This window comes from Hippopotamus amphibius, chromosome X (assembly GCF_030028045.1).
Source record: "Hippopotamus amphibius kiboko isolate mHipAmp2 chromosome X, mHipAmp2.hap2, whole genome shotgun sequence".
NCBI lineage: Eukaryota > Metazoa > Chordata > Mammalia > Artiodactyla > Hippopotamidae > Hippopotamus > Hippopotamus amphibius.
The window spans coordinates 77671739-77693931 of NC_080203.1; the positions used below are offsets into that span (position 1 = coordinate 77671739).

The 22193-nt window shown below is 38.9% G+C and overlaps 2 protein-coding genes across 4 annotated transcripts in view; both read right to left on the minus strand.

The window, feature by feature from the left end:
• Positions 1–4077: 4077 nt before the first annotated feature.
• The window catches only part of IGBP1 (immunoglobulin binding protein 1), a 33895-nt gene continuing 15779 nt past the window's right edge, over positions 4078–22193 (minus strand). For 2 of the 3 annotated variants that reach the window (XM_057718533.1, XM_057718534.1), the window contains one exon: positions 4078–4550. In XM_057718533.1, the coding sequence (XP_057574516.1) occupies positions 4230–4550 (321 nt within the window). In that variant the 3' untranslated portion in view covers positions 4078–4229. The remainder of the gene's footprint in view (positions 4551–22193) is intronic. The other variant, XM_057718535.1, reaches the window with a different exon arrangement.
• On the minus strand, positions 8582–12035 carry LOC130841915 (translationally-controlled tumor protein-like). The gene has a single exon (XM_057718536.1). The coding sequence runs from the start codon at positions 10085–10087 to the stop codon at positions 9572–9574; it is 516 nt and encodes a 171-aa protein (XP_057574519.1). The 5' UTR covers positions 10088–12035; the 3' UTR covers positions 8582–9571.

A 22193-nucleotide genomic window follows, 5' to 3' on the forward strand; every position in this document is an offset into this window, starting at 1 on the left:
GCACCAAGGTAGCAGAGGCGGCATCTTGTCGCTGAGTGAGGGAGGGCCTCAGAGTTCAGGCAAAAATCCTCCCTCCCAGCCCTTGGCCACCAAGTCTCACGAGCTCACGGCCTGGGTAGGGTCTTAGGTGTCCAGGAGGGCCTGGTAGATCAAGGGGGACTTTGATGGGCTTAGAAAATATGTAGGAGCCCCAAAGTGAGAGGGTGGAATAGAGGGTTTAAAAGATTCACTTGTACCAGATCGGATATGGCTGGAAGGGGAGAAGAGGTGGGCCTGGCATTGGGAGCAGGAATGTTCTACAGGTTGAGGGATGTAGGGCCCCAGGAAGGGGAGATTTCTGAGTAAGGGGTGTTCCCCTAGTGAGCAAGTCTCAGATGTGCCCTTAAAGGGCCTGGCTGGTGAAGCTGATCGAATTGTTGCTCAAAATTTAGACAGAGCAAGGGGAGGGGTGATCCCCAGAGCAGTGCACCAGCAGGGTGTCTTGCCCACCTTCATATGTCCCCTGTGCTTTGTGCTCCCTGGGGAGTGTGGTGGAGGCGAAGGGCGGTGGCCTGTGGAATCAGGCCCACCTGGAATCCGGGCCCAGCTCAACACTTAGGACTGAGTGATCTCTGGGAAAGCCCTTCTCTGAGCCTCAAGTACCTCATTTACAAATTAAGGCAATAATAATATCTACCTTGGGCTGTTGTGAGGGTTAGAAATAATGTCAACTCCTAGTATACAGTAGGTGCTCAATACATGGCAGTTATTCTTTTCATTCGTGCTACCACATGGGAATAGGCTGGCCAAAGTCATTGCAGAGTTGTACTCTCTTGGAGGGATTTATTGCCAGTTGGGACAAGAAACTGAAATCTTTGCTCACCATCCTTTCGCGTACATTTGTCAAAGGTGGCATGGTGGGCAGGTAAGTAAAAACCGGTCCTCAATTTTCACTGCACATAACAATTCTCTCCTGTGCCAGTCGTCTCCAGCACACAAAGAAAAGCACTTAACAAACCTTTTGTTGGTGGTGATATATATAGAAGACTAAAAAAGCAATAGCGGGGCAGAGGTTAAAATAAGTTGCGAGATACTGAACTAAAGAAAAAAAGCATCCCCTCCTCTGGCCTCCAAACTTACAAACACTTGTGCCATGTTTTATAATTGTTCAAAGTATTTTTCCATATTTGATTTCATTTGCTCTTCACTCTGGCCTGTGAGGTAAGTAGGCCAGATGTTGTCAGCATCTGGGAGGAGCCCAAACTGACAGAGCTTGTATTAGAACCCACATCTCCTTGCTATGGAGTGTGAGTGAACTGAGCCAGGTTAAACTGTACCTTGGATGAGTGGGTGAAAAGCAATCTGTGAGGAAATGATGTGCAGGTGTTGGAGGGAGCTGTTTTGCAAAGAGAGAAAGGTCACAGCGCTGTCTTGCTGTAGGAGGTCCGACAGAGCTGGGTGGCAGTGTGTCTGTTGTGCTGAGCAAACCGAGGCCCCCAGTAAGCAGAGGAGGACTTTGGAGTTCAGATGACACAGAGAGGTGGATTTAGTTTCAAAAGTTTTATCCTTTGCATGTTGTTTTAAATGACAGCAGTGACCCCGGTGACCTGGGTGGCCCTGGGTCACCCAGCTAGGGGGTGGCCGAGCCCCGAGGATTGAGACTCTAATTCAGAACCCTTAACTCCAACTTCTTGGGCTTGAAATCAGCTCCTCCAGTCCCCTGTCCTGTCTTTCTTACAGGGGTGTTGAAAAGAACAAGAGTGGAAAGGACAAATCACCGCATAATGGCATTAAAAGAAATAGTGCCCAGAGTTCGCCTTTTTCAAATAACTAATTGGCCTCCATGTGAGAGCTACAGAAGGCAAATATTTTGGCTGCACTGATATGTCTGCACGGTCTATGTATTAGCTGTGTGCTGAGGTAAGTTACTCACTGCGTTTCCGTAAGCCAGTTTCCCTCCCTGTAAAACAAAAGCACCATCTCTTGCCTGACAGGTTGTGAGAATGAAACAGTGTATGTGAAATAAGCACAGTGCAAACTATAAGGCAGTACTATTATCTGTGGAATGCTTTCAGTCCTTGCTTCCCAGAGTCCACCAAACCCAGCTCACTCTAGGACCCTGAAACGCCTTGTTCTGGTGGGAGTAGAGAAGGTGGTTCTTTTTTAGTTTCCTCCAGCCAGCAGGCAGGCAGACCTAACTGGGGAGGAAAACGGAGGAAGATGGGTTTGCTCACTGCTTCTGTCTTCTTATCTCCCAGCTGAGGGGGAAATGGCAGGGGGGAGGCGGGCCAGCATAATCTTTTCTTAGGTGAGTCAGCTAAAAAAAGGAAATTCTAGAGCTCCAATAATGTATACGTGGTGGTTTGGGTTTGGGTTTTTCAAGCTGCCTCTCTTTTTAAGCTGCTTTAAGACGCATAACTGAAAGCACACGCAATTGGGAAGCACATGGAAATGATAGAAACACAGCTTGTTACTAATGCGAACTTGAAGAAATCACTCAGTTACTCTGGGTCTGTTTTCTCACCTGTAAAATGGGGGCAATGCTGCCTATTTTGCAGGGTCACTGTGAGTATTAATAGCATGATAAGGTGCCGGGTCCAGTGCCTGGCACAGAATAGAGTTCCCAACACCTACCTGTCCATTTCCTTTCCCTTCCTAGTGGACAGACTGTAGTCACTGAGCTCAGATGAAAACACTTATTCTTCAGTCTATTATTCATTTAATTCTCACAACAACCCCATGAAACAGCTCATCTATAAACACAGAGAAAACAGAGAAGTAGTTCAGAGAAGTTATATTGCCCAAGGTCACACAGCTTTCAACTTTTAAAGCCAGGATTCAAACCACCTTGTCTAGCTTGCCTCTTAGATATCAGAATGTGAGGGGGGTTAATCAAGCTGGATCTTCTGGAAGGATCACCTTTATATAGACTTGGACCAAGGGGATAACCCCAACCTGGCCCATTTTGGTAACGAGCTCAGGGTGGAGCTTCAAGGGCAGGAAATAGGCCATTGCTAGAGGCAGCCTGGCAATAACTGGAAGAGAACTAAAAATGAATGTTTGCTTCCTAAATCTGTGGGGAAGTTAATCTGTGCTCTACCAGTTTCAGGAGCTTATGTTGTGAGGGTGACATGAGTCCTTTATTAAGCAGTATACAAATATATTATTGGTAGTCTTCTGTCATCTCCCACTAAACACAACCTCCTACTCATCGCCTGACAGCCCTCCACTTACCACCCTACAAGGGAGAGGGATCTGAGTCTCCTTTTCAAACCCCTGTCCTAAGCTAGGGTGCAGAAGCTAGAATAGGAAGGCTGAGTCATCTTCTTCTTAAAAGGAAATCTAAGTGTACCAAAGCCACATAGAACAAAAGTATGTTTGCTATACAGATCATTTTTTTTAACACATGGCTGCTTTTCTAGGGTATCAACCCAGGAGCTGAGGACATGTCTTCTCTTTACTGCAGAAAGTAGGTACCTTTCCTTGTCATCTGTGCTGTCCTCCCTCCACTCCCAGTTACTGGCATGACTGCAGGTACCTTCTTAACCAGCAAAATGACCACCACAGCGCACTGACCGCTTGGGACTGTGCCACGTGTGGCACCAGCACAGGCAAGGAGGGCCAAAATGTCTTCTAGCAGCCCATCTAAGAGCCAGGCTACAGCCTCAGCTACTATTTACCCTAAGGGCTCTAGATAATCCCAGAGTAAAGGCCCCAGCCTCAGATGCTCACACAAGGATGGTTCTCATAGTGCCTTATCTGTTTCCCCATTTCTCATGGCTGAAGCAAGGCAGATTGGGTAGATAGAATCATTATATTCTGTTCATTTACAGCTGTAATTCCTGAAAATAGAGCTGTGTGGCAGGGAAAGTCCTGGCTTTTGTGTTCGTCCCTTGTAAAGTCAAGTGCTGAGTGTTCACAGTGCTGGGTAGAAAGGAGAAAGCAAGCTCCAGCTAGTCTGGGCAGCTCTGATGCTAGGTAACTCACTGCCCACATCAAAGGGAGAGGACCAGGATCTCTCCATAAGCCCAAGAACACACAGCTGACCCCCTTCCCTCGGAAACAGCAGCGGATACCCACATTTCTGCACAGGCTCACGTGATAGAAGGGACTTTTATTTTTTAAAGAGAATTCATACAGCCAGTGATTATACAGAGCCATTTCTCAGTACTCTTTTCTTTCCACTTAAGAAAATTGGAATAAACCATGATGAGAATGATAATGCCAAAACAAGATTGCTGGCTCATCATCTAGGGTACAAATACACACTTAAATGTTTGACGTTTTATCGAATGCAAAGCAAGATTAAGCGTCTCTGCCTTCATTGCACAAGGCTGAAGCAGGAGCCCAGGGAGGGGAAGACTGCACAGCTTTCCTTGGTGGGGAAGATGGAAGCCCCTGTAGTCCTGTCTTGTTGTGGGGAGACTAACCCATGTTCTGTCGGTTGCCATAGCCTCTAGGATGGGTGTCCTTCCAGTCGTCCCACTCCCGAGCTCTGTGGACTGCTTGTTCATCATCCTCTTCCTCCTCTTGTTCTTGATCTTCTTGCTGCTGAGCTGCTCTTTTGAACTCTGTCCAAGTGGAAAAATGAGACAGCAGGGGTGAGGAAAGGAGGGACCGTCACGGGCCCCGGCTCCACTCTGAACACTACCACATAACACGAGAACAAGGAATATATAGCTAGCTGCCTACCCTGAGGCCAGCAGAATTGGGGAGAATACTTAACATCATTTGACAGGTGATACGTTAAATAACAGTAAGACAGGATCCTCTGAGTGGTTTTTACAAGAAGGCAAAAACATAAAAGTTGCCCCTCAAAATGAAGTCTATTTTGGGAAAGAATTCTTGCTAAAATGGCCAACATCTCACAACAGAAAACAAAACACCAACCAACAAAACCCCAGCAAATCAAAAACACGGAAGTGTTTCCATAGTATACTGGTTAGCACACTCGCCTGACAAAAACACTAAAGTATAAAATATACATGATTTTATGACTTGTGACTTGCCAGGGAGGTGGGACTACAGATGACTTCTCCTTCAACCATTTCCTTTATTATAGTTCTACAATTTTGTGTGTGTGTAAAATTGGAAATCATGGGGCAGCTGAACCTACCAGAAAAGAATGTGTTATTTTGCACATGTTTGGAACAGGGTCTAAGGTTCAAATGGTACTTGTCATGCAGTGTACACTCAAAAGAAATGAAACCAAATGCTACATCTCTCTTTTGCATTATTTTCTTTCCTTTGTTAGGTAAAGCAACATCTCCTAGCTACCTTGAACTTGCCCATGAGAAATACTCTTATTACTATGATAAAAAATTAAATATGTGGGGAATCTGATCTTTTCTAACAGCTCAGGAGTCCTGTGTTCTGGTTTTTTTTTTTAAACCCTTTTATTGTAAAATAAAATATACTGGAAATCACACAAAAATATATATAATTTAAAATTTTATAAGGAGACTATACCTTGATAGCCTTCACTTGGGTTAAGAAACAGATTTTCTGTACCCATCCCCAAAGCTTCTCCATGAGCATCTTTCAAATGACACCCTCTGCCTCCAAAGTTAACCACTATACCATCTTTTATAGTTATAACTTCTTAGAGTTTATTATCCAAGTGTGCTTCCCTAGACACCAAGAGTTGTACATTTATTTTTTTCTCAACGATTTTTAGTACAGAGTTGTGCAACCATCACCACAATCCAATTTTAAAAAATTTCTATCACCCCCAAAAGATGCCTTGTGCTCATCTGCAGTTAATTCCCAGTCTTTCCCTCCCTGGAAATCACTAATCTACCTTCTATCTCTATAGCTTTGCCTATTCTGAACATTTCACATATGAAAGTGAGTCAAAAATTATCCGCACTCTGGCTGTAGAATTTAACTTTTAGAAAAGACACATCATTTTCAACATAATCTCCTTGCTTTTGAATACACTTTGTCCATCTGTCAACAAGCTTTTGTATTCGCTCATTAAAAAATGTTTTAGACTGAGCTGTGAGCCACAAATGCACCACTTCATCCTCGTAGGGCTGCTTTCAGGGGACCAAACAGGTGAAAGTCAGAGGGACCAAGATCAGGACTATAGGGAGGATGCTTTCACACCACAAAATGAAGTTTTTGCAGAGTGTTGACAGTGTGGTCAGAAGTGTTTGGACGTGCACACCATCAGACCACAAAAAACGAATCACTATACACTGCTCTTCTTTCGTTCAAATCACAAGCAGGGCATCCATTTTTGCTCGCACTGCAGTTACAAATGAACTGATGTAACACGTTCACACCTGCACAGCAGTGACTGGGGAGACAGTAGCCTTGAACAGAAAGTGCTGATAAGACAGTGCAGCCAACAGAAGTTTTAATATAACCGGAATGCGGATAATTTTTGACTCACCCTTGTAAATGGAATCAAGTAACGTGGTCTTTTGTGTCTGACTTGTTTCACTTAGCATGTTTTTGAGGTTAGTCTTACTCATTTAAAAATATTTTGATATATTTTTAATCTGCAGGTTTCTTCTTCCATCCCTTTCTTTCCTTATAAGTTATCAAAGAGGCTGGGGCATTTGACCTGTAGTTTCCCCAAATCTGGATTTTGCCGACTGCATAGTCTTGATGGAGTCCAACATATTCTTCTGCATTTCTGCAGATTGGCAAGTGGATACAGAGCTTGATCTGACTCAGGGTTGATCCCTTCTGCATGAATATAGGTGGTGCTGTCTTCCGCAGCAGGTGGCACACAGTATCTGTCTCTCATATGTTGTGATGTTAGCAGCTGTTGACGCTCAATGTTTAGATTCATTAACTTTCCCGGGGTTTTAAAAAGGTGATACTCTTAACATTTATTTTTTATTAAGTAGAATGCTTTTATAAAGAGAAGCTTTCCCTCATCTACTACTATCTAGTCACCCAGGAAAATAGACAAGATTAATGCTTGATTCTTTTGCTTTAATTTACCATTTCTCAAGGTAATAAATTCGTTCCTTATCATCCTCTGAAATTGAACAATTTTTGTTTTTAAATATAGTTATGAACTCATGGATTTAAACATATTTGATAGTTAAAACGAACTTCAATGATTTTTTTAAGAACTTTTAACATACAATAAACCGCATATATTTAGAGCGTACAATTTGGTATTTTTTTTTCTTCTTAGTAATGTATATATGGCAATACCAATCTCCCAATTCATTCCCCCCCAACCCTCCCTGCTTTCCCCACTTGGTGTCCATATGTTTCTTCTCTACATTTGTGTCTCTATTTCTGCCTTGCCAACCCGTTGATCTGTACCATTTTTCTATAGTCCGCATATATGTGGTAATATACGATATTTGTTTTTCTCTTTCTGACTCACTTCACTCTGTATGACAGTCTCTAGGTCCATCCATGTCTCTACAAATGTCCCAGTTTCATTGCTTTTTACAGCTGAGTAATATTCCACTGTATATATGTACCACATCTTTTTTATCCATTCATCTGTTGGTGGACATTTAGGTTGCTTCCATGTCCTGGCTAGTGTAAATAGTGCTGCAATGAACATTGGAGTGCATGTGTCTTTTTGAATTATGGTGTTCTCTGGGTATATGCCCAGCAGTGGGATTGCTGGGTCATATAGTAATTCTATTTTTATTTTTTAAGGAACCTCCATACTGTTCTCCATAGTGGCTATATCAATTTACATTCCCACCAACAGTGCAAGAAGGTTCCCTTTTCTCCACATCCTCTCTGGCATTTATTGTTTTTAGATTTTCTGATGAAGCCCATTCTAACCGGTGTGAGGTGATACCTCACTGTTTTGATTTGCATTTCTCTAATACTTAGTGACGTTGAGCAGCTTTTCGTGTGCCTTTTGGCCATCTGTAGGTCTTCCTTGGAGAAATGCTTGTTTAGGTCTTCTGCCCATTTTTTGATTGGGTTGCTTGTTTTTTTGATATTGAGTTGCATAAACTGTTTACATATTTTGGAGATTAATCCTTTGTATGTTGAATAGTTTGCAAATATTTTCTCCCATTCTGAAGATTGTCTTTTCGTCTTGTTTATAGTTTCCTTCAGTGGATAAAAAATAGTCGAATAAGCTTTTTAATTTTAGAATAGTTTTAATTTACAGAAAAATTGAGAAGATAATGCAGAGTTCTTATACATCCGTACTCAACTTCCCTTATGGTTAACATCTTACATTACTATGGTTTGTGTGTTATAACTAATGAACCAATACTGATACATACATAATTAACTAAAGTTCATAATTTATTCAGATTCCTTATGTTTTACCTAATGTCCTTTTTTTGGTTCTAGGATCCCATCAAATATTCCATATTACATTTAGTCCTCTGTCTCCTTAGTCTCCTCTTGGCTGTGACAATTTCTCTTTGGCCAGTGGAAACGTCTTCAAACTGGCTTCTGAGTCCTTTTGACATGACCATAGCAGTCTTTGAAAGCTTCTTTCCTATCTTTTATGACAAGATGTTCCAAGTTCATCTTATTTCCTGCTGCAAACTTGGAATTAGCTATTTCTCTAAGACATCCTGGTTTCTTTTAATGGGAATGGTATTTCAAGAACACAACCTGGGTTGCTAGGTGTGCTCATTGCTTCTGGGCCGGTCATTGTTTCTAAGCCTTTTCAGTGGATAAAGCAAAGGTGAGTGTGTGTGTGTTTACTTTTAAATAAAATTTCTCATGAGTTCATATTCAGGACTACAGGGTTGTTCTCTTGCTTCTAACTTAAATTCTTTTGAATTACATCTGTATTCTTTCACTCTAAAAGTCTTAGCTCTCAAAGACAGAGGATGATGGAATTTGAATATCTCGTAATTATTCAGTTATATTATCTCACATTACACAGTCTTGGAATAACATTAATATTGTTACCAATATAATTGCTGAGAACAGTTCATTTTTTTTGCATATGCTTTCCCTACATCTCCATTAAAAATTACACTATATCTACATTACCGGAGCACTGGACATATATGTATCAATACTCTCTCTCTTTTAAATCTCACTTAGTCTTAGTTCTACAAGTAACTATATATTTAATCCTGACCATCAGTCCTTGTATCAATGTCTCTCTCATCACTTTGGTTGTCTTAAGCTCATTCTCTAGCAAATTTCTCAGGAAGGGATCATGGGACCAATATTTCCTGAGTTCCTGCATGTTGATAAATACCTGTACCCTTTATACCTAAGTCAGCTTTACCAGATTACATTATATCCTTGGCTCACATTTTTTCCCCTTGAGTATCTCCAATATGTTACTCCATTTTCTTCTGGCATAAAGTGTTGGTGTCAAAACATTTAAAGATGATCTAATTTTCCTTTCTTTACAAACCACCTGCTGTTTTTGCTTAAGTATCCAAGGCATTTCTTTCTTTTTTTTTTTTTGTGAGTTTAAAGGCATTTTATTTTTAGACAACCTACACATGTTTCTCTTTCTCAAAAACAATGCCTCCACTCCAAACAAATCAACGTCAAAATGAAGAGCTCAAGATGCCATCAGTCCCATTTGTCTAAGTCCTGGTGTTGTGTGGATGAAAAGCAGCAAGCAGACAGTTATGACAAGCAGGTGACAGATCCAAAGTAACAGCCAAATTTGTTAACATTTTTCCATTTCTAAACCATCCTTAAAGAAAATCATATATGGGGTCACACCATCCTCACAGTAGTCCAGCAGAGCAACCATGCCATCTGGATTCATGTTTTCACCAATAAAGAACTGATAGTTTTTGAAATTAGCAAGGATGTGCTTGATTTGTTCTACAGCCCCTGTCATAAAAGGTTTTACTCTTTCTGGTCTCTGTTCTTCAAGCTTTCCTTTGATTGACTTCATGTAATCTTTGATGTACTTCTTATAGGCTTCTTTTGTGAAGCTGGTTTCCTGCAAGTGATGGTTCATGACAATATCGACACTAGTGATTGCTTTGCTTTCGGCACCTCTGCCCTCAGGGCCCTCAGCACAGGCATTTCCACCAATGAGCGAGTCATCAATGTTACCCTCTGTCCTACTGACCATCTGCCCCTCCACCTCCAGACACAGCCCGTCCGCGACCTCCCGGATCTTGTAGATGTCGAAGGACATCTCATCATGGCTGAGGTCCCAGTAGATGATCATGATGGCGACTGGAGGGAGAGGACTGTGGCGCTACCTCACTAGAAGCCCGGAGCTCAGAGCAAGCCTGGTGCAGCTGGAGCGGCGCTTGGGGGGAGGGGGCGGAAAAGCAGCATTTCTTCTTTTTTAAAAAGGTCTAGTAATTTTATTAGAATGTGTCTTGCTGTTGGTCATTCTGGGTCAAAATTCTCAGGTACATAGTGTGCTTTTTTAAATCAAATCTAAAGTTTCCTCAATATTAGTTTTAAGCATTTATTCTTTCTCCTTGCTTTGGTTTTCTTTGTCAGATAATCTTCTTATATGTCAGATCTTCTTTGTGATCTTTCATATTTATCACTTTTTCTAGAAATCTGTTTATCTTTCTTTTTGATTTAAAGCATTTTCCTTTTTACTTTAGAAAGGCATTGTCTGCTGTGTTCACTCATTCTTGTTTTCTTCTGGTTTAGCCTTCATTTCTTTTCTTTCATTCAAATTGAAGCATAGTTGATTTATAATATTATATTAGTTTTAGGTGTACAACATGGTGATTATTTTATAGATTATACTCCATTTAAAGTTATTATAAAATATTGGCTATATTCCCTGTGCTGTACAATATATCCTTGTAGCTTATTTATTTCATACATTGTAGCTTGTACCTCTTAATCTCATACCATCTTGCCCTTCCCTCCCTTTTCTCTCCTCACTGGTATCCACTAGTTTGTTCTCTATATCTGTGAGTCTGGTTCTGTTTTGTTACATTTATTATTAGATTATTTTTTACATTCCACATATGTGATATCATATAGTATTTGTCTTTCTCTCACTTATTTCACTAAGCATAATACCCTCTGGGGCCATCCATGTTGTTGCAAATGGCAAAGTTTCATTCTTTTTATGGCATATATACACCACATCTTCTATTAACTATTCATCTACTGATAGACACCTTAGGTTGCATCCATATATTGGCTAATGTAAACAATGGTGCTATGAACATTGGGGTGCATGTATCTTTTTGAATTAGTGTTTCCATTTTCTTTGGATAGAAACCCAGGAGTAGAATTGCTGGATCACATGGTAGTTCTATTTTCATTTTTTGACAAACCGCCACACTGCCTTCCATAGTAGCTATACCAATTTATTTTCCTACCAACAGTGTACTAGGGTATCCATTTCTACACATCCTCACCAACATTTGTTATTTGTAGACTTCTTGATGATAGGTATCCTGACAGGTGTGAGGTGATATCTCATCATGGTTTTGATTTGCATTTCTCTGATGATTAGCAATGCTGAGCATCTTTTTATGTGTCTGTTGGCCATCTGTATATCTTCTTTGGAAAAATGTATACTTAGGTCTTCTCATTTTTAATTTTTTTTATATTGAGTTATACGAGTTGTCTATATATTTTGCATATTAACCCCTTATTGGGGATATCATTTGCAAATATTTTCTTCCATTCTGTAGGTTGTCTTTTTGTTTTGTCATTGGTTTCCTTTGCTGTACAAAAAGTTTTTAAGTTTAATTAGGTCCCATTTATTTATTTTTGCCTTTGTTTCCTTTGTTTGAGGAGATAGATCCATAAAAATATTGCTACAATTTACCTCAAAGAGTATTCTGCCTTAGCCTTCCTTTCTTGCTTTTTTTTTTTTTTCGGCCACACCACACGGCATGTGGGATCTTAGCTCCCCAACCAGGGATCGAACCCGCACCCCCTGCAGTGGAAGCAGGGAGTCTTAACCACTGGACCACCAGGCAAGTCCCAGCCTTCATTTCTGAAATGATTCTTTCTTCTTACTTTCCCCAAGTTGTCACCACATTTCTAAGCTTTCCTAATCCAGCTTTGTATTGTTCTTTCATGTCTTAATTTTCTTAATGTCTTCCAATTCATTTTTAAACAGCATATTTTAAATTTGTTGTTTTTTGAGTGTGTTTCTCTGGAATGCTTTTTTCCCCTTTTCCTGTTTTTTAAAATTGAAGTATAGTTGATTTACAATATTGTATTAGTTGCAGGTGTACAGCAAAGTGATTCAGTTATATACATACAAATTTTTTTAGATTATATTCCTTTATATCACTTACATGTGAAATCTAAAAAATAATACAAACGAATCTATATACAAAACAGAAACTGACTCACAGATGTAGCAAACAAATTTATGGTTCCCAAAGGGGAGAGGGAGGGAGGAAGGAAGGGAGGGACAAATTAGGAGTATAGGATTAACAGATACAAACTACTATACATAAAGTAGATAAGCTATATGGAATGCTTTTGATTCTTTTTTCTCCTTACAATAATTTTGTGTGGGATTTGACCTCGATAATTTTCTGTTCATTCTTCTTACAGCTTTATGGAGATATTTTTGCATACCATAAAATACACCCATTTAAAGTGTACAATTCAGTGGTTTTTAGTATATTCACAACTGTGCAATCATCACCACAATCTGTTGCTCATTCTTATGTGTACTAAGCTTTCCTGAACTTTTAGAAAGAAATATGGTTCAGTGTGGCTTTTCTAACGTCACAGAGGCTCCCTTTCTGTTGTTTTTATGTATGTTAAAGGAATATGATGTCTTGCTTGATTAGAGTTCTTGGTTCTGGTCCTCTCTCACATTCTTATCCAGATCATCTCTTTCCTTCTTTATTGTCCCTGTTCTGCTCAATCTGAATTCTACTGTCAGCAACTTCTCCTCAGGGTGAGACTGTGTGAGTAGGGAGATCTGGTAGCTCATTTTCAAGAGTTCATTAAGGGTTAGACTGCTCCATCCCTTTCAGACCTTCTGATCACAGGTTGCTTGTATTCATTCAGTTTTTACTTGAGGGCAAAACCCTTCCCAGTTCAATTACTATTCTTAAACTGAACTGCCACACTTTTTTTTCATTAAGTTTTTTTAAAAATTGACATATCGTTGACTTACAATATTTGTTTCAGATGTACAATGGTGATTCTATATTTGTATAGATTATGCACCATACAAAGTTATTAGAATATTATTGACTATACTCCCTGTGCTATACATTACATCCCTGTGACTTATTTATTTTATAACTGGTAATTTGTATCTCTTAATCCCCTTCACCTATTTCGTCCATCCTCCCATTCTGGCAACCACCAGTTTGTCCTCTGCATCTATGAGTCTGTTTCTGGGTTTTTTAGGGCTCATTTGTTTTATTTTTGTAAGATTCGACATATAAATGAAAACATACAGTATTTATCTTTCTCTGTCTGACTTATTTCACTTAGCATAATACCCTCCAGGTCCATCCATGTTGTCACAAATTGCAAGACTTCATTCTTTTTTATAGCTGAGTGGTGTCGGGAAAACTGGATAGCTACATGTAAAAGAATGAAACTAGACCATTTTCTCATTGTTTAAAAAAATAAACTTAAAATGAATTAAAGACTTAAATGTAAGACCTGAAACCATAAAACTTCTAGAAGAAAACACAGGGAGTATGCTCTCTGAAATCAGTCTTAGCAATATATTTTTTTTTGATCTGTCTCCTCAGGCAAGGGCAACAAAATCAAAAATAAACAAATGGGACCATATGAAACTAAAAAGCTTTTGCACAGCAAAGAGAATCATCAGCAAAACAAAAAGGCAACCTAACTGAATGGGAGAAGATATTTGCAAATGATACGTCTGATAAGAGGTTAATGTCCAAAATATATAAAGAACTCATACAATTCAATACCATCTGAATTAAAAAATGGACAAAAGACCTGAATAGACATTTTTCCAAAACAGACATATAGATGGCCAACAGGCACATGAAAAGATGCTCAACATCACTAATCATAAGGGAAATGTAAATCAAAACCACCTCAAATGCAATGAGATACGCCGTCACACCTGTCAGAATGCCATACTTTTTAGTAAATACCTGTTTACTGTTTTGGAATTCTCGTTTGTCCAAGTCTTTCAGATGGTCCGTCAACTCCTCCTGCTTTCTCCTAACACAGATACCCATTACTTGATGATCTTGTGGCTATGAGTGATTTGCCCTTACCTGTTTTTATTTTTGAGTTTCATGGGGATACACTGTCACTTAGTTTTGTTGTAAATATCGTCCATGAATTTTTTTCTTTTGTGTTTCTACTGAAGTATAACATACATGCAGAAAAATACACACACACAGTATAGCTCAATCAATCTTCACATCTGAACACATCCATGTAATCAGTACCCAGATGAAGATACAAAACATTACTAACTCCTCAGAAGTCCCCCTCAGGTCCAATTCCATTCATGATCTCCCATTAAGGGTGAACACCATACTGGCTTTTAACCAGCACATACAAGTTGTACTTGTGTCTGAACTTTATGCTCTTTCGTCTTTTTTTTTTTAACTCAAATTAAGTTTGTAAAATTTAGCTATATTTGTTACTTATAACTAAAGAACTATAGTCTGTTTAATCTTATTGCTAAATAGTATTTCATTGTGTGAATATGCCAAAATTTATTTATCCATTCTATTATGTATGGGCATTTAAGTAGTGTTGAGTTTGGGGTATTACAAATAATGCTGCTATGAGCATTCTTGTATAAGCCTTTTGAGGACATATGGTCTCATTCCTCTTAGGTACATACCTGGGAGTGAAATTCCAGGTCATGAGGGTATACGTATGTTCGACTTTTGTGTGACACTACAACCACCGACCGCCTCCCCCCCCAAGGTTGTTCATCTTTGTTTCCTTTCTTCTATATACTTTAGGCTTATTTTGTTCGTTTTCTCCAACTTTTCTTTAACATACTTTTATTTATTAACTTTATTATTATTATTATTTTTGGCTGTGTTGGGTCTTCATTGCTGTGAGTAGGCTTTTTCTAGTTGTGGTGAGTGGAGGCTATTCTTTGTTGTGGTGCGTGGCCTTCTCATTGCAGTGGCTTCTCTTGTTGTGGAGCACAGGCTCTAGGGGTGCAGGCTTCAGTAGTTGTGGCATGTGGACTCAGTAGTTGTGGCTCACAGGCTCAGTAGTTACGGCACACGGACTTAGCTACTTGGAGGCATGTGGAATCTTCCCGGACCAGGGATCGAACCCGTGTGTCCCCTGCTTTGGCAGGCAGATTATTAATCACTGTGTCACCAGGGAAGTCCCTTCTCCAACTTCTTAAGGTGGTACCTTAGTAACTGACTTTACCTTTCTTTTTTTCTAATATAACTACTGAAAGTTATACATTTCCCTCTCAGCACTGCTTCAGCTGTATTACACAAGTTTTGATGTATTTCATTATCATTCAGTTAAAAATACTTCCTAATTTTCTTTGTGATTTCTTCTTTGACTGATGGGTTATTTAGAAGTATGTTGTTTAATTTTAAAATATTTAGGGACTTCCTAGGTATGCTGTTATTGATTGCTAACTAAATTAGATTGTGGTCAGAGAACATAGAGAACATTATGTGATTTCAGTCTTTCAAAGTTTATGGAGGGACTTCCCTGGTGGTCCAGTGGTTAAGAATCTGCCTTCTAATACAGGGGACGTGGGTTTGATCCCTGGTTGAGGAGCTAAGATCCCATATGTTGCAGGGCAACTAAGTCCGCACACTGCAACTACTGAGCCTGTGTGTGCTAGAGCCCAAGTGCCACAGCCAGAGAGCCCACGTGCTGCAACTACTGAGCCCATGAGCTCTAGAGCCTGCTTGCCACAACTGGAGAGAAGCCTGTGTGCCGAAACTAGAGAAGCCCGTGCACTGCAAAACAAAAGATCCCACACGCTGCATCGAAGATCTCGCATGCTACAACTAAGACCTGATGCAGCCAAATAAATAATTAATTTAAAAATAAATAAATAAAGAGAAAGTTTATGGACACTTATTTGGTGACCCAGAATATGGTCTAAGTTAGTGAACATACTATGTGCATTTGAAAAAAGGTATATTTTGCAGTTATTGGATATATTTTTCTGTAAATGTCAAAAAGGTTAAGGTGGCTGTCAGTGTTGTCCAGATCTTCTATGTCCTTACTGATTTTCTGTCCAGAAATTCTTTCAGTTGCTGAAAGAGAAGTATGAAAATCTCCAACTATGGTTGTAGGTTTGTCTGTTTCTCCAATTAATTCTACCAATTTTTTCTTCATGTAATTTGAAGGTTATTAGGCACAAACATGTTTGATTGCTATGTCTTCCAGATAAATTGCCCCCTTTATCAGCACTAAATGTCCTTTTGAAAGTCCAGTAATACCTTTTGTCTTGAAGTCTATTTTATCTGACATTACTATAGCTACTGAAGCTTTCTTATATTTACTGTTAGCATGGTGTGAATATATATATATATTTAAGAACTTTTATTGAGATAATTGACATACAATAAGCTGCATGTATTTAAAGTGTACAATTTGATGTTTTTTTCTTGTTAGTAATGTATATATGGGCAATCTCAATCTCCCAATTCATTCCACCCCAACCCCCCCACCCCGACCAATCTGTACCTTTATATTTTAAATGCATGTCTTGATAGGAGATCAAGAGGGTGGCATAAGAAGATGTGGAGCTCACCTTTCCCCATGAACACATCAAAAATATATCTCCATGTGGAACAATTCTCACTGAAAAGTAACTGGAAATTGGCAGAGAGACTCCTGTACAGCCAATGTTGTAAGAAAGACACACAGAAGTTCACAGAGAAGCCAGGGCTCCACTCATGAGTAGTGCGTGGGTGGACTGCCTGCAGGCAGGGCAGAGAAAGGTCTGCCCTAGGCTACTGGTTTCCTGCAACAGCCACGCTGTGCTCTCCAGCCAGAGCTGAAACAATGTTCCAGCCCCTGCTCACTTCACGCCACAAGTGTGGCACTGGATCTAGGGTGGCCAGGACCTGGGAAAAGACTGAACTTGAGATGGAGAGGTGACCCGGTCCTGGGGTGGAGCCCAGGTGGGGCAGCAGTGGTGGCCATTGCTGGAACTTACTCAAGAGGCGCCCCAGAAGCAGCCCAGGCTTCTGATGGCAGCACAGCTTCTGGGTTTCCTACAACTGCATTGCTGCTTGTGTGCCCCAAGGCAAGCTAACAGAATGTTCCAGTCCTGCTCACTCCATGCCACAGTGTGGCATTATATCTAGGATAGCCACAACTGGGGAAAAGACAACCATGGGCTGCATCTCAGGAAAGCTGCAGATCTCTGTAGCCGCACGTGCCCCACTTTGCTTGGCATTCTCCTCCTTTACTGCAAAGGTCCCCTGTATGGGGAGTAGGAAAAACACACACTTAAAGGGAACAGAGCCAGCTTAAGCCCAACCTTCAGGGCTTCCGCTCCAGCAACTTGGGATCAGACCCTGCCCCTGACAGGGCAGTGACAGCCACTGAGCAGAGAGGAAGTCCCAACTCACACCCTGTGCTGTCCATCTCCAGCCACACCCTCTATCAAGGTGATAGCTGCAAGCACACCCTGAGCAAAGACATGAGTGGCGTCCACATCAAATCCAGCTCTCCCATGAAAGGCACTGGGCACACACAGTCTGCACAGGAATGCTCCCACGTAAGAACACCCCTTCCAGACCACAAGAGGTACCTGTTTTACCTAAATTCATAGCAGAGAAAGTTAGGTAAAATGAAAAGGCAGAGTAACTACTCTCAACTGAAAGAGGAAGAGAAAATCCCAGAATAAATAATGAAACAGAAACAATTTACCAGATAAAGAATTCAAAACACTGGTGATAAAAAATGTTAACTGAAACAGGGAAAATAACTGATCTAAACACTAATCATTTTAACAAGGAACTAGATTATATTAAAAAGACCCAATCAAAAATAGATAATTCAGTATCTGAATAAAAAAACACACTACAAGGAATGAATATAGGACTAAGTAAAACACAAGAAAGCATAAGTGATCCGAAAGAAAGAATAATGGAAAACACCCAATCAGAACAGCAGAAAGACAAATGGAAAAAGATGAAAGCAATCTACAAGATCTTTGGGATAACATCAAGTGTGCCAATATTCACATTATAGGAGTTCAAGAAAGAGGAGAGAAAGAGAATTGGGATCAAAAATGTACTTGAAGAAATTATGGCTAAAAACTTTCCCAACCTTTAGAAGGAAACAGATATTCAGGTACAGGAAGCAAATACAGTCCCAAACAAACTGAAAGCATATAGACCCACACCAAGACATATCAGAATTAAAATGGCAAAAATTAAACATAAAGAGAGAATTTTAAAGACAGTAAGAGAAAAACAGAGTCACATACAATGGAATCACCATAAGGCTATCAGCTGATTTCTCCACAGAAACTCTGCAGGCCAGAAGGGAACGGCATGATATATTCAAAGTCCTGAAAGGGAAAAACCTGCAACCTAGGATACTCTACCCAGCAAAATTATCATTTAGAATAGAAGGAGAAAGAACTTCTCAGACAAGCAAAAACTGAAAGAATTCATCAATACTAAACCTACCCTAAAAGAAACATTGAAGGGTCGTCTCTAAATGGAAAAGAAGAATCTACAGGAAAGGGAAAATCCCACTAGGAAAGACAAACATATAGTAGGGGTTAAAGATTACTTAAATGAGCTACTGTCTTTTAAAGATTAAAAGACAAAGCCAAATAAATAAATTTACTTTTTTAAAAAAAATAAAGATTAAAAGAAATTGTAAAAATATTGTAAAAAAAAAAAATGAAAAAGCAAGTATAACTACAATAAACAGTTAAGGGATAAGCATGAAGATGTAAAATATGACATCAAAACCGCAAAAGGTGGGGGAGGAGAGTTAAAAATGTAGATCTTTAAGAATGTGTTTGAATTTAAACGACTACCAGTTTAAAACAAGTAGATATGATTATGGGTCAACGTATGTGGTAACCACAAATCAAAAACCTGAGACAGAGACACAGAAACCAAAAAGAAGGAACCCAATCATACTACAAAAGAAAAGGATCAAACCACAACAGTAGAAACAAAAAGAAGAAATGAATAGAGAAGAATTACAAAAAAAATGAAAAATAAGTAATAAAATGGCAATAAGTACATACCTATCAATAACCACTTTAAATGTCATGGACTAAATGCTCCTACCAAAAGACACAGGGTGGCTGATTGGAAAAACAAAAAAAAACCAAGACCCTTCAATATGCTGCCTACAAGGGACTCACTTCAGGGCTAAAGACACACACAGACTGAAAGTGAGGGGATGGAAAAAGATATTTCATGCGAAAGGAAATGACAAGAAAGAGGGGGAAGCAATACTCATTTCAGACAAAACAGACTTTAAAACAAAGGCTATAACCAAAGACAAAGAACAGCATTATATAATGCTAAAGGGATCAATACAAGAAGATACCACACTCGTTAGCATATATGCACCTAATACAGGAGCACCTAAATATATGAGGCAAATACAAACAGACATAAAGGGAGAAAATAACAATAATACAATAATAGTAAGGGACTTTCACAACCCACTCACATCAAATGGACAGAGCATCCAGACAGAAAATCAATAAAGAAACAGTAGTTTTAAATGACACAATATACCAGTTGGACTTAATAGACATCTGTAGGACATTACATCCAAAATCAGCAGAATACACATTCTTTTCCAGTACATATGGAATGTTCTCCAGGAGAGATCACATACAAGGAGAGGTCACAAAACAAGCCTCAGCAAATTTAAGAGTACAGAAACTATATCAACCATGTTTTCTGAACACAACAGTATGAAACTAGAATCAACTGCAGAAAGAAAAACAGGAAAAGAACAAACACATGGAAATTAAACAACATGCTACTAAAAAAACCAATGGGTCAACGATGAAATCAAAGTGGAAATCAGAAAATACCTTGAGATAAATGAAAATGGAAACACAACTTTCCAAAATCTATGGGATATAGCAAAAGCAGTTCTAAGAGGAACGTTCAAAGTGATACAGTCCTTCCTCAAAACCAAGAAAATTCTCAAACAACCTAACCTACGACCTAAAAGAATTAGAAAAAGAACAAAGCCCAAAGTCAGCAGAAGGAAGGAAATGATAAAGATCAGAGAGGAAACATATAAAATAGAGATCAAAAGAACAGAAAAGATCAATGAAACCAAGAGCTAGTTTTCTGAAAAGATAAACAAAATTGGTAAAACTCTAGCCAGGTTCAGCAAGAAGAATCTAAGAGAGAGGACCCAAATAAACAAAATAAGAAATGAAAGAGGAAAAATAACAACCCAAATCACAGAAATACAAAAAATCATAAGAGGATATTATGAACAATTATATGCTAACAAATTGGACAACCTAGAAGAAATGAACAAATTTCTAGAAATGTAAAACCTGCTAAAACTGAAACAAGAAGAAACAGGCAATTTGAAAAGATCAGTCGCTAGAAGTGAAATTGAATCTGTTATTAAAAAACTCCCAGCAAACAAAAGTCCAGGACCAGATGGCTTCATAGGGGAATTCTATTGAATATATAAGGAAAAACTAATACTTATCCTTTTCAAACTCTTCCAAAAAACTGAAGAGGAGGGAACACTCAAATTCATTCTATGAGGTTACCATTATCCTGATACCAAAGCCAAACAAAGACACTACAAAAAAAGGAAATTACAGGCCAGTATCTTTGATGAATATAAATGCAAAAATCCTCAACAAAATATTAGCAAACCAAATCTAAAAATATATAAAAAGGATCATACACCATGATCAAGTTGAATTTATTCCAGGGTCACAAGGGATAATTCAATATATGCAAATTAATGATATACCACATTAACAAAAGGAAAGATAAAAATCACATGATTATCTCAATAGACGCAGAAATACCATTTGACAAAATTCAACATCCATTAATAAATAAAAACTGTGAAAGTGGGTACTGAGGGAACACATCTCAACATAATAAAGGGCATTAAGGACAAACCCACAGCCAATGTCATACTCAATGGTGAAAAGCTCAAAGCCTTCCCGCTAAATTCTGGAATGAGACAAGAATGCCCATTCTTGCCACTTCTATTCAACATAGTACTGGAAGTCCTAGCCACAGCAATCAGACCAGAAGAAGAAATAAAAGGCATCCAAATTGGAAGGGAAGAGGTAAAACTGTCATTATTTGCAGATGACATGATACTATATCTAGAAAACTCTAAAGTCTCCACCTCAAAACCATTAGAACTAATAAATGAATTCAGCAAGGTTGCAGGATACAAGATCAATAAACAGAAATCTATTGCATTTCTATACACTAACAATAAAATATCAGAAAGAGAAAGTGAAAAAAAATCCTGCTTAAAATTGCATCAAAAAGAATAAAATACCTAGGAATAACCTTAATCAAGAAGGTGAAAGACTTATACACTGAAAACTACAAAACATTTATGAAGGAAACTAAAGATGATACAAAGAAATGGAAAGATATCCTGTGCTCTTGGATTGGAAGAATTAATATTATTAAAATGGCCATACTGTCCAAAGCAATCTACAGATTTAATGCAATCCCTATCGAAATAGCCATGATATTTTTCACAGGACTAGAACAAATAACCCTAAAATTCACATGGAACCACAAAAGATCCTGAATTGCCAAAGCAATCTTGGGAAAAAAAACAAGGCCAGAGGTATAATGCACCCAGACTTCAGACTATACTACAAAGCTACAGTAATCAAAACAGCATGGTACTGGCACAAAAACAGACACATAGATTAATGGAACAGAATAGAGAGTCCAGAAATAGGCTATGGTCAAAAGAGGCAAGAATATACAATGAAGAAAAGACAGTCTCGTCAACAAGTGGTGCTGGGAAAATTGGACAGGTACATGGAAAACAGTATGGAGGTTCCTCAAAATATTAAAAATAGAACTACCATATGATCCAGTAATTCTACTCCTAGGTATATATCTGGAAAAAAGTGAAAATGCTAATTCAAAAAGATACATGCACCCCAATGTTCACAGCAGCACTATTTACAATAGCCAAGATATGGAAGCAACCCAAGTGTCCATCAACAGAGGAATGGATAAAGAAGATGTGGTATATATAAGCACATATACACGTGTGTGTGTATGTATGTTTACACACACACAGAATGGACTATTACTCAGCCATAAAAAAGAATGAAATTCTGCAATTTGCAGCAACATGGATGGTCCTAGAGGCACCATGCTTAGTGAAATATGTCAGACACAGAAAGACAAATACTGTAT

Excerpts from the sequence above, each read along its gene's own strand:
- LOC130841915 (XM_057718536.1), bottom strand. The coding sequence starts at position 10,087 with ATGATCATCTACTGGGACCTCAGCCATGATGAGATGTCCTTCGACATC.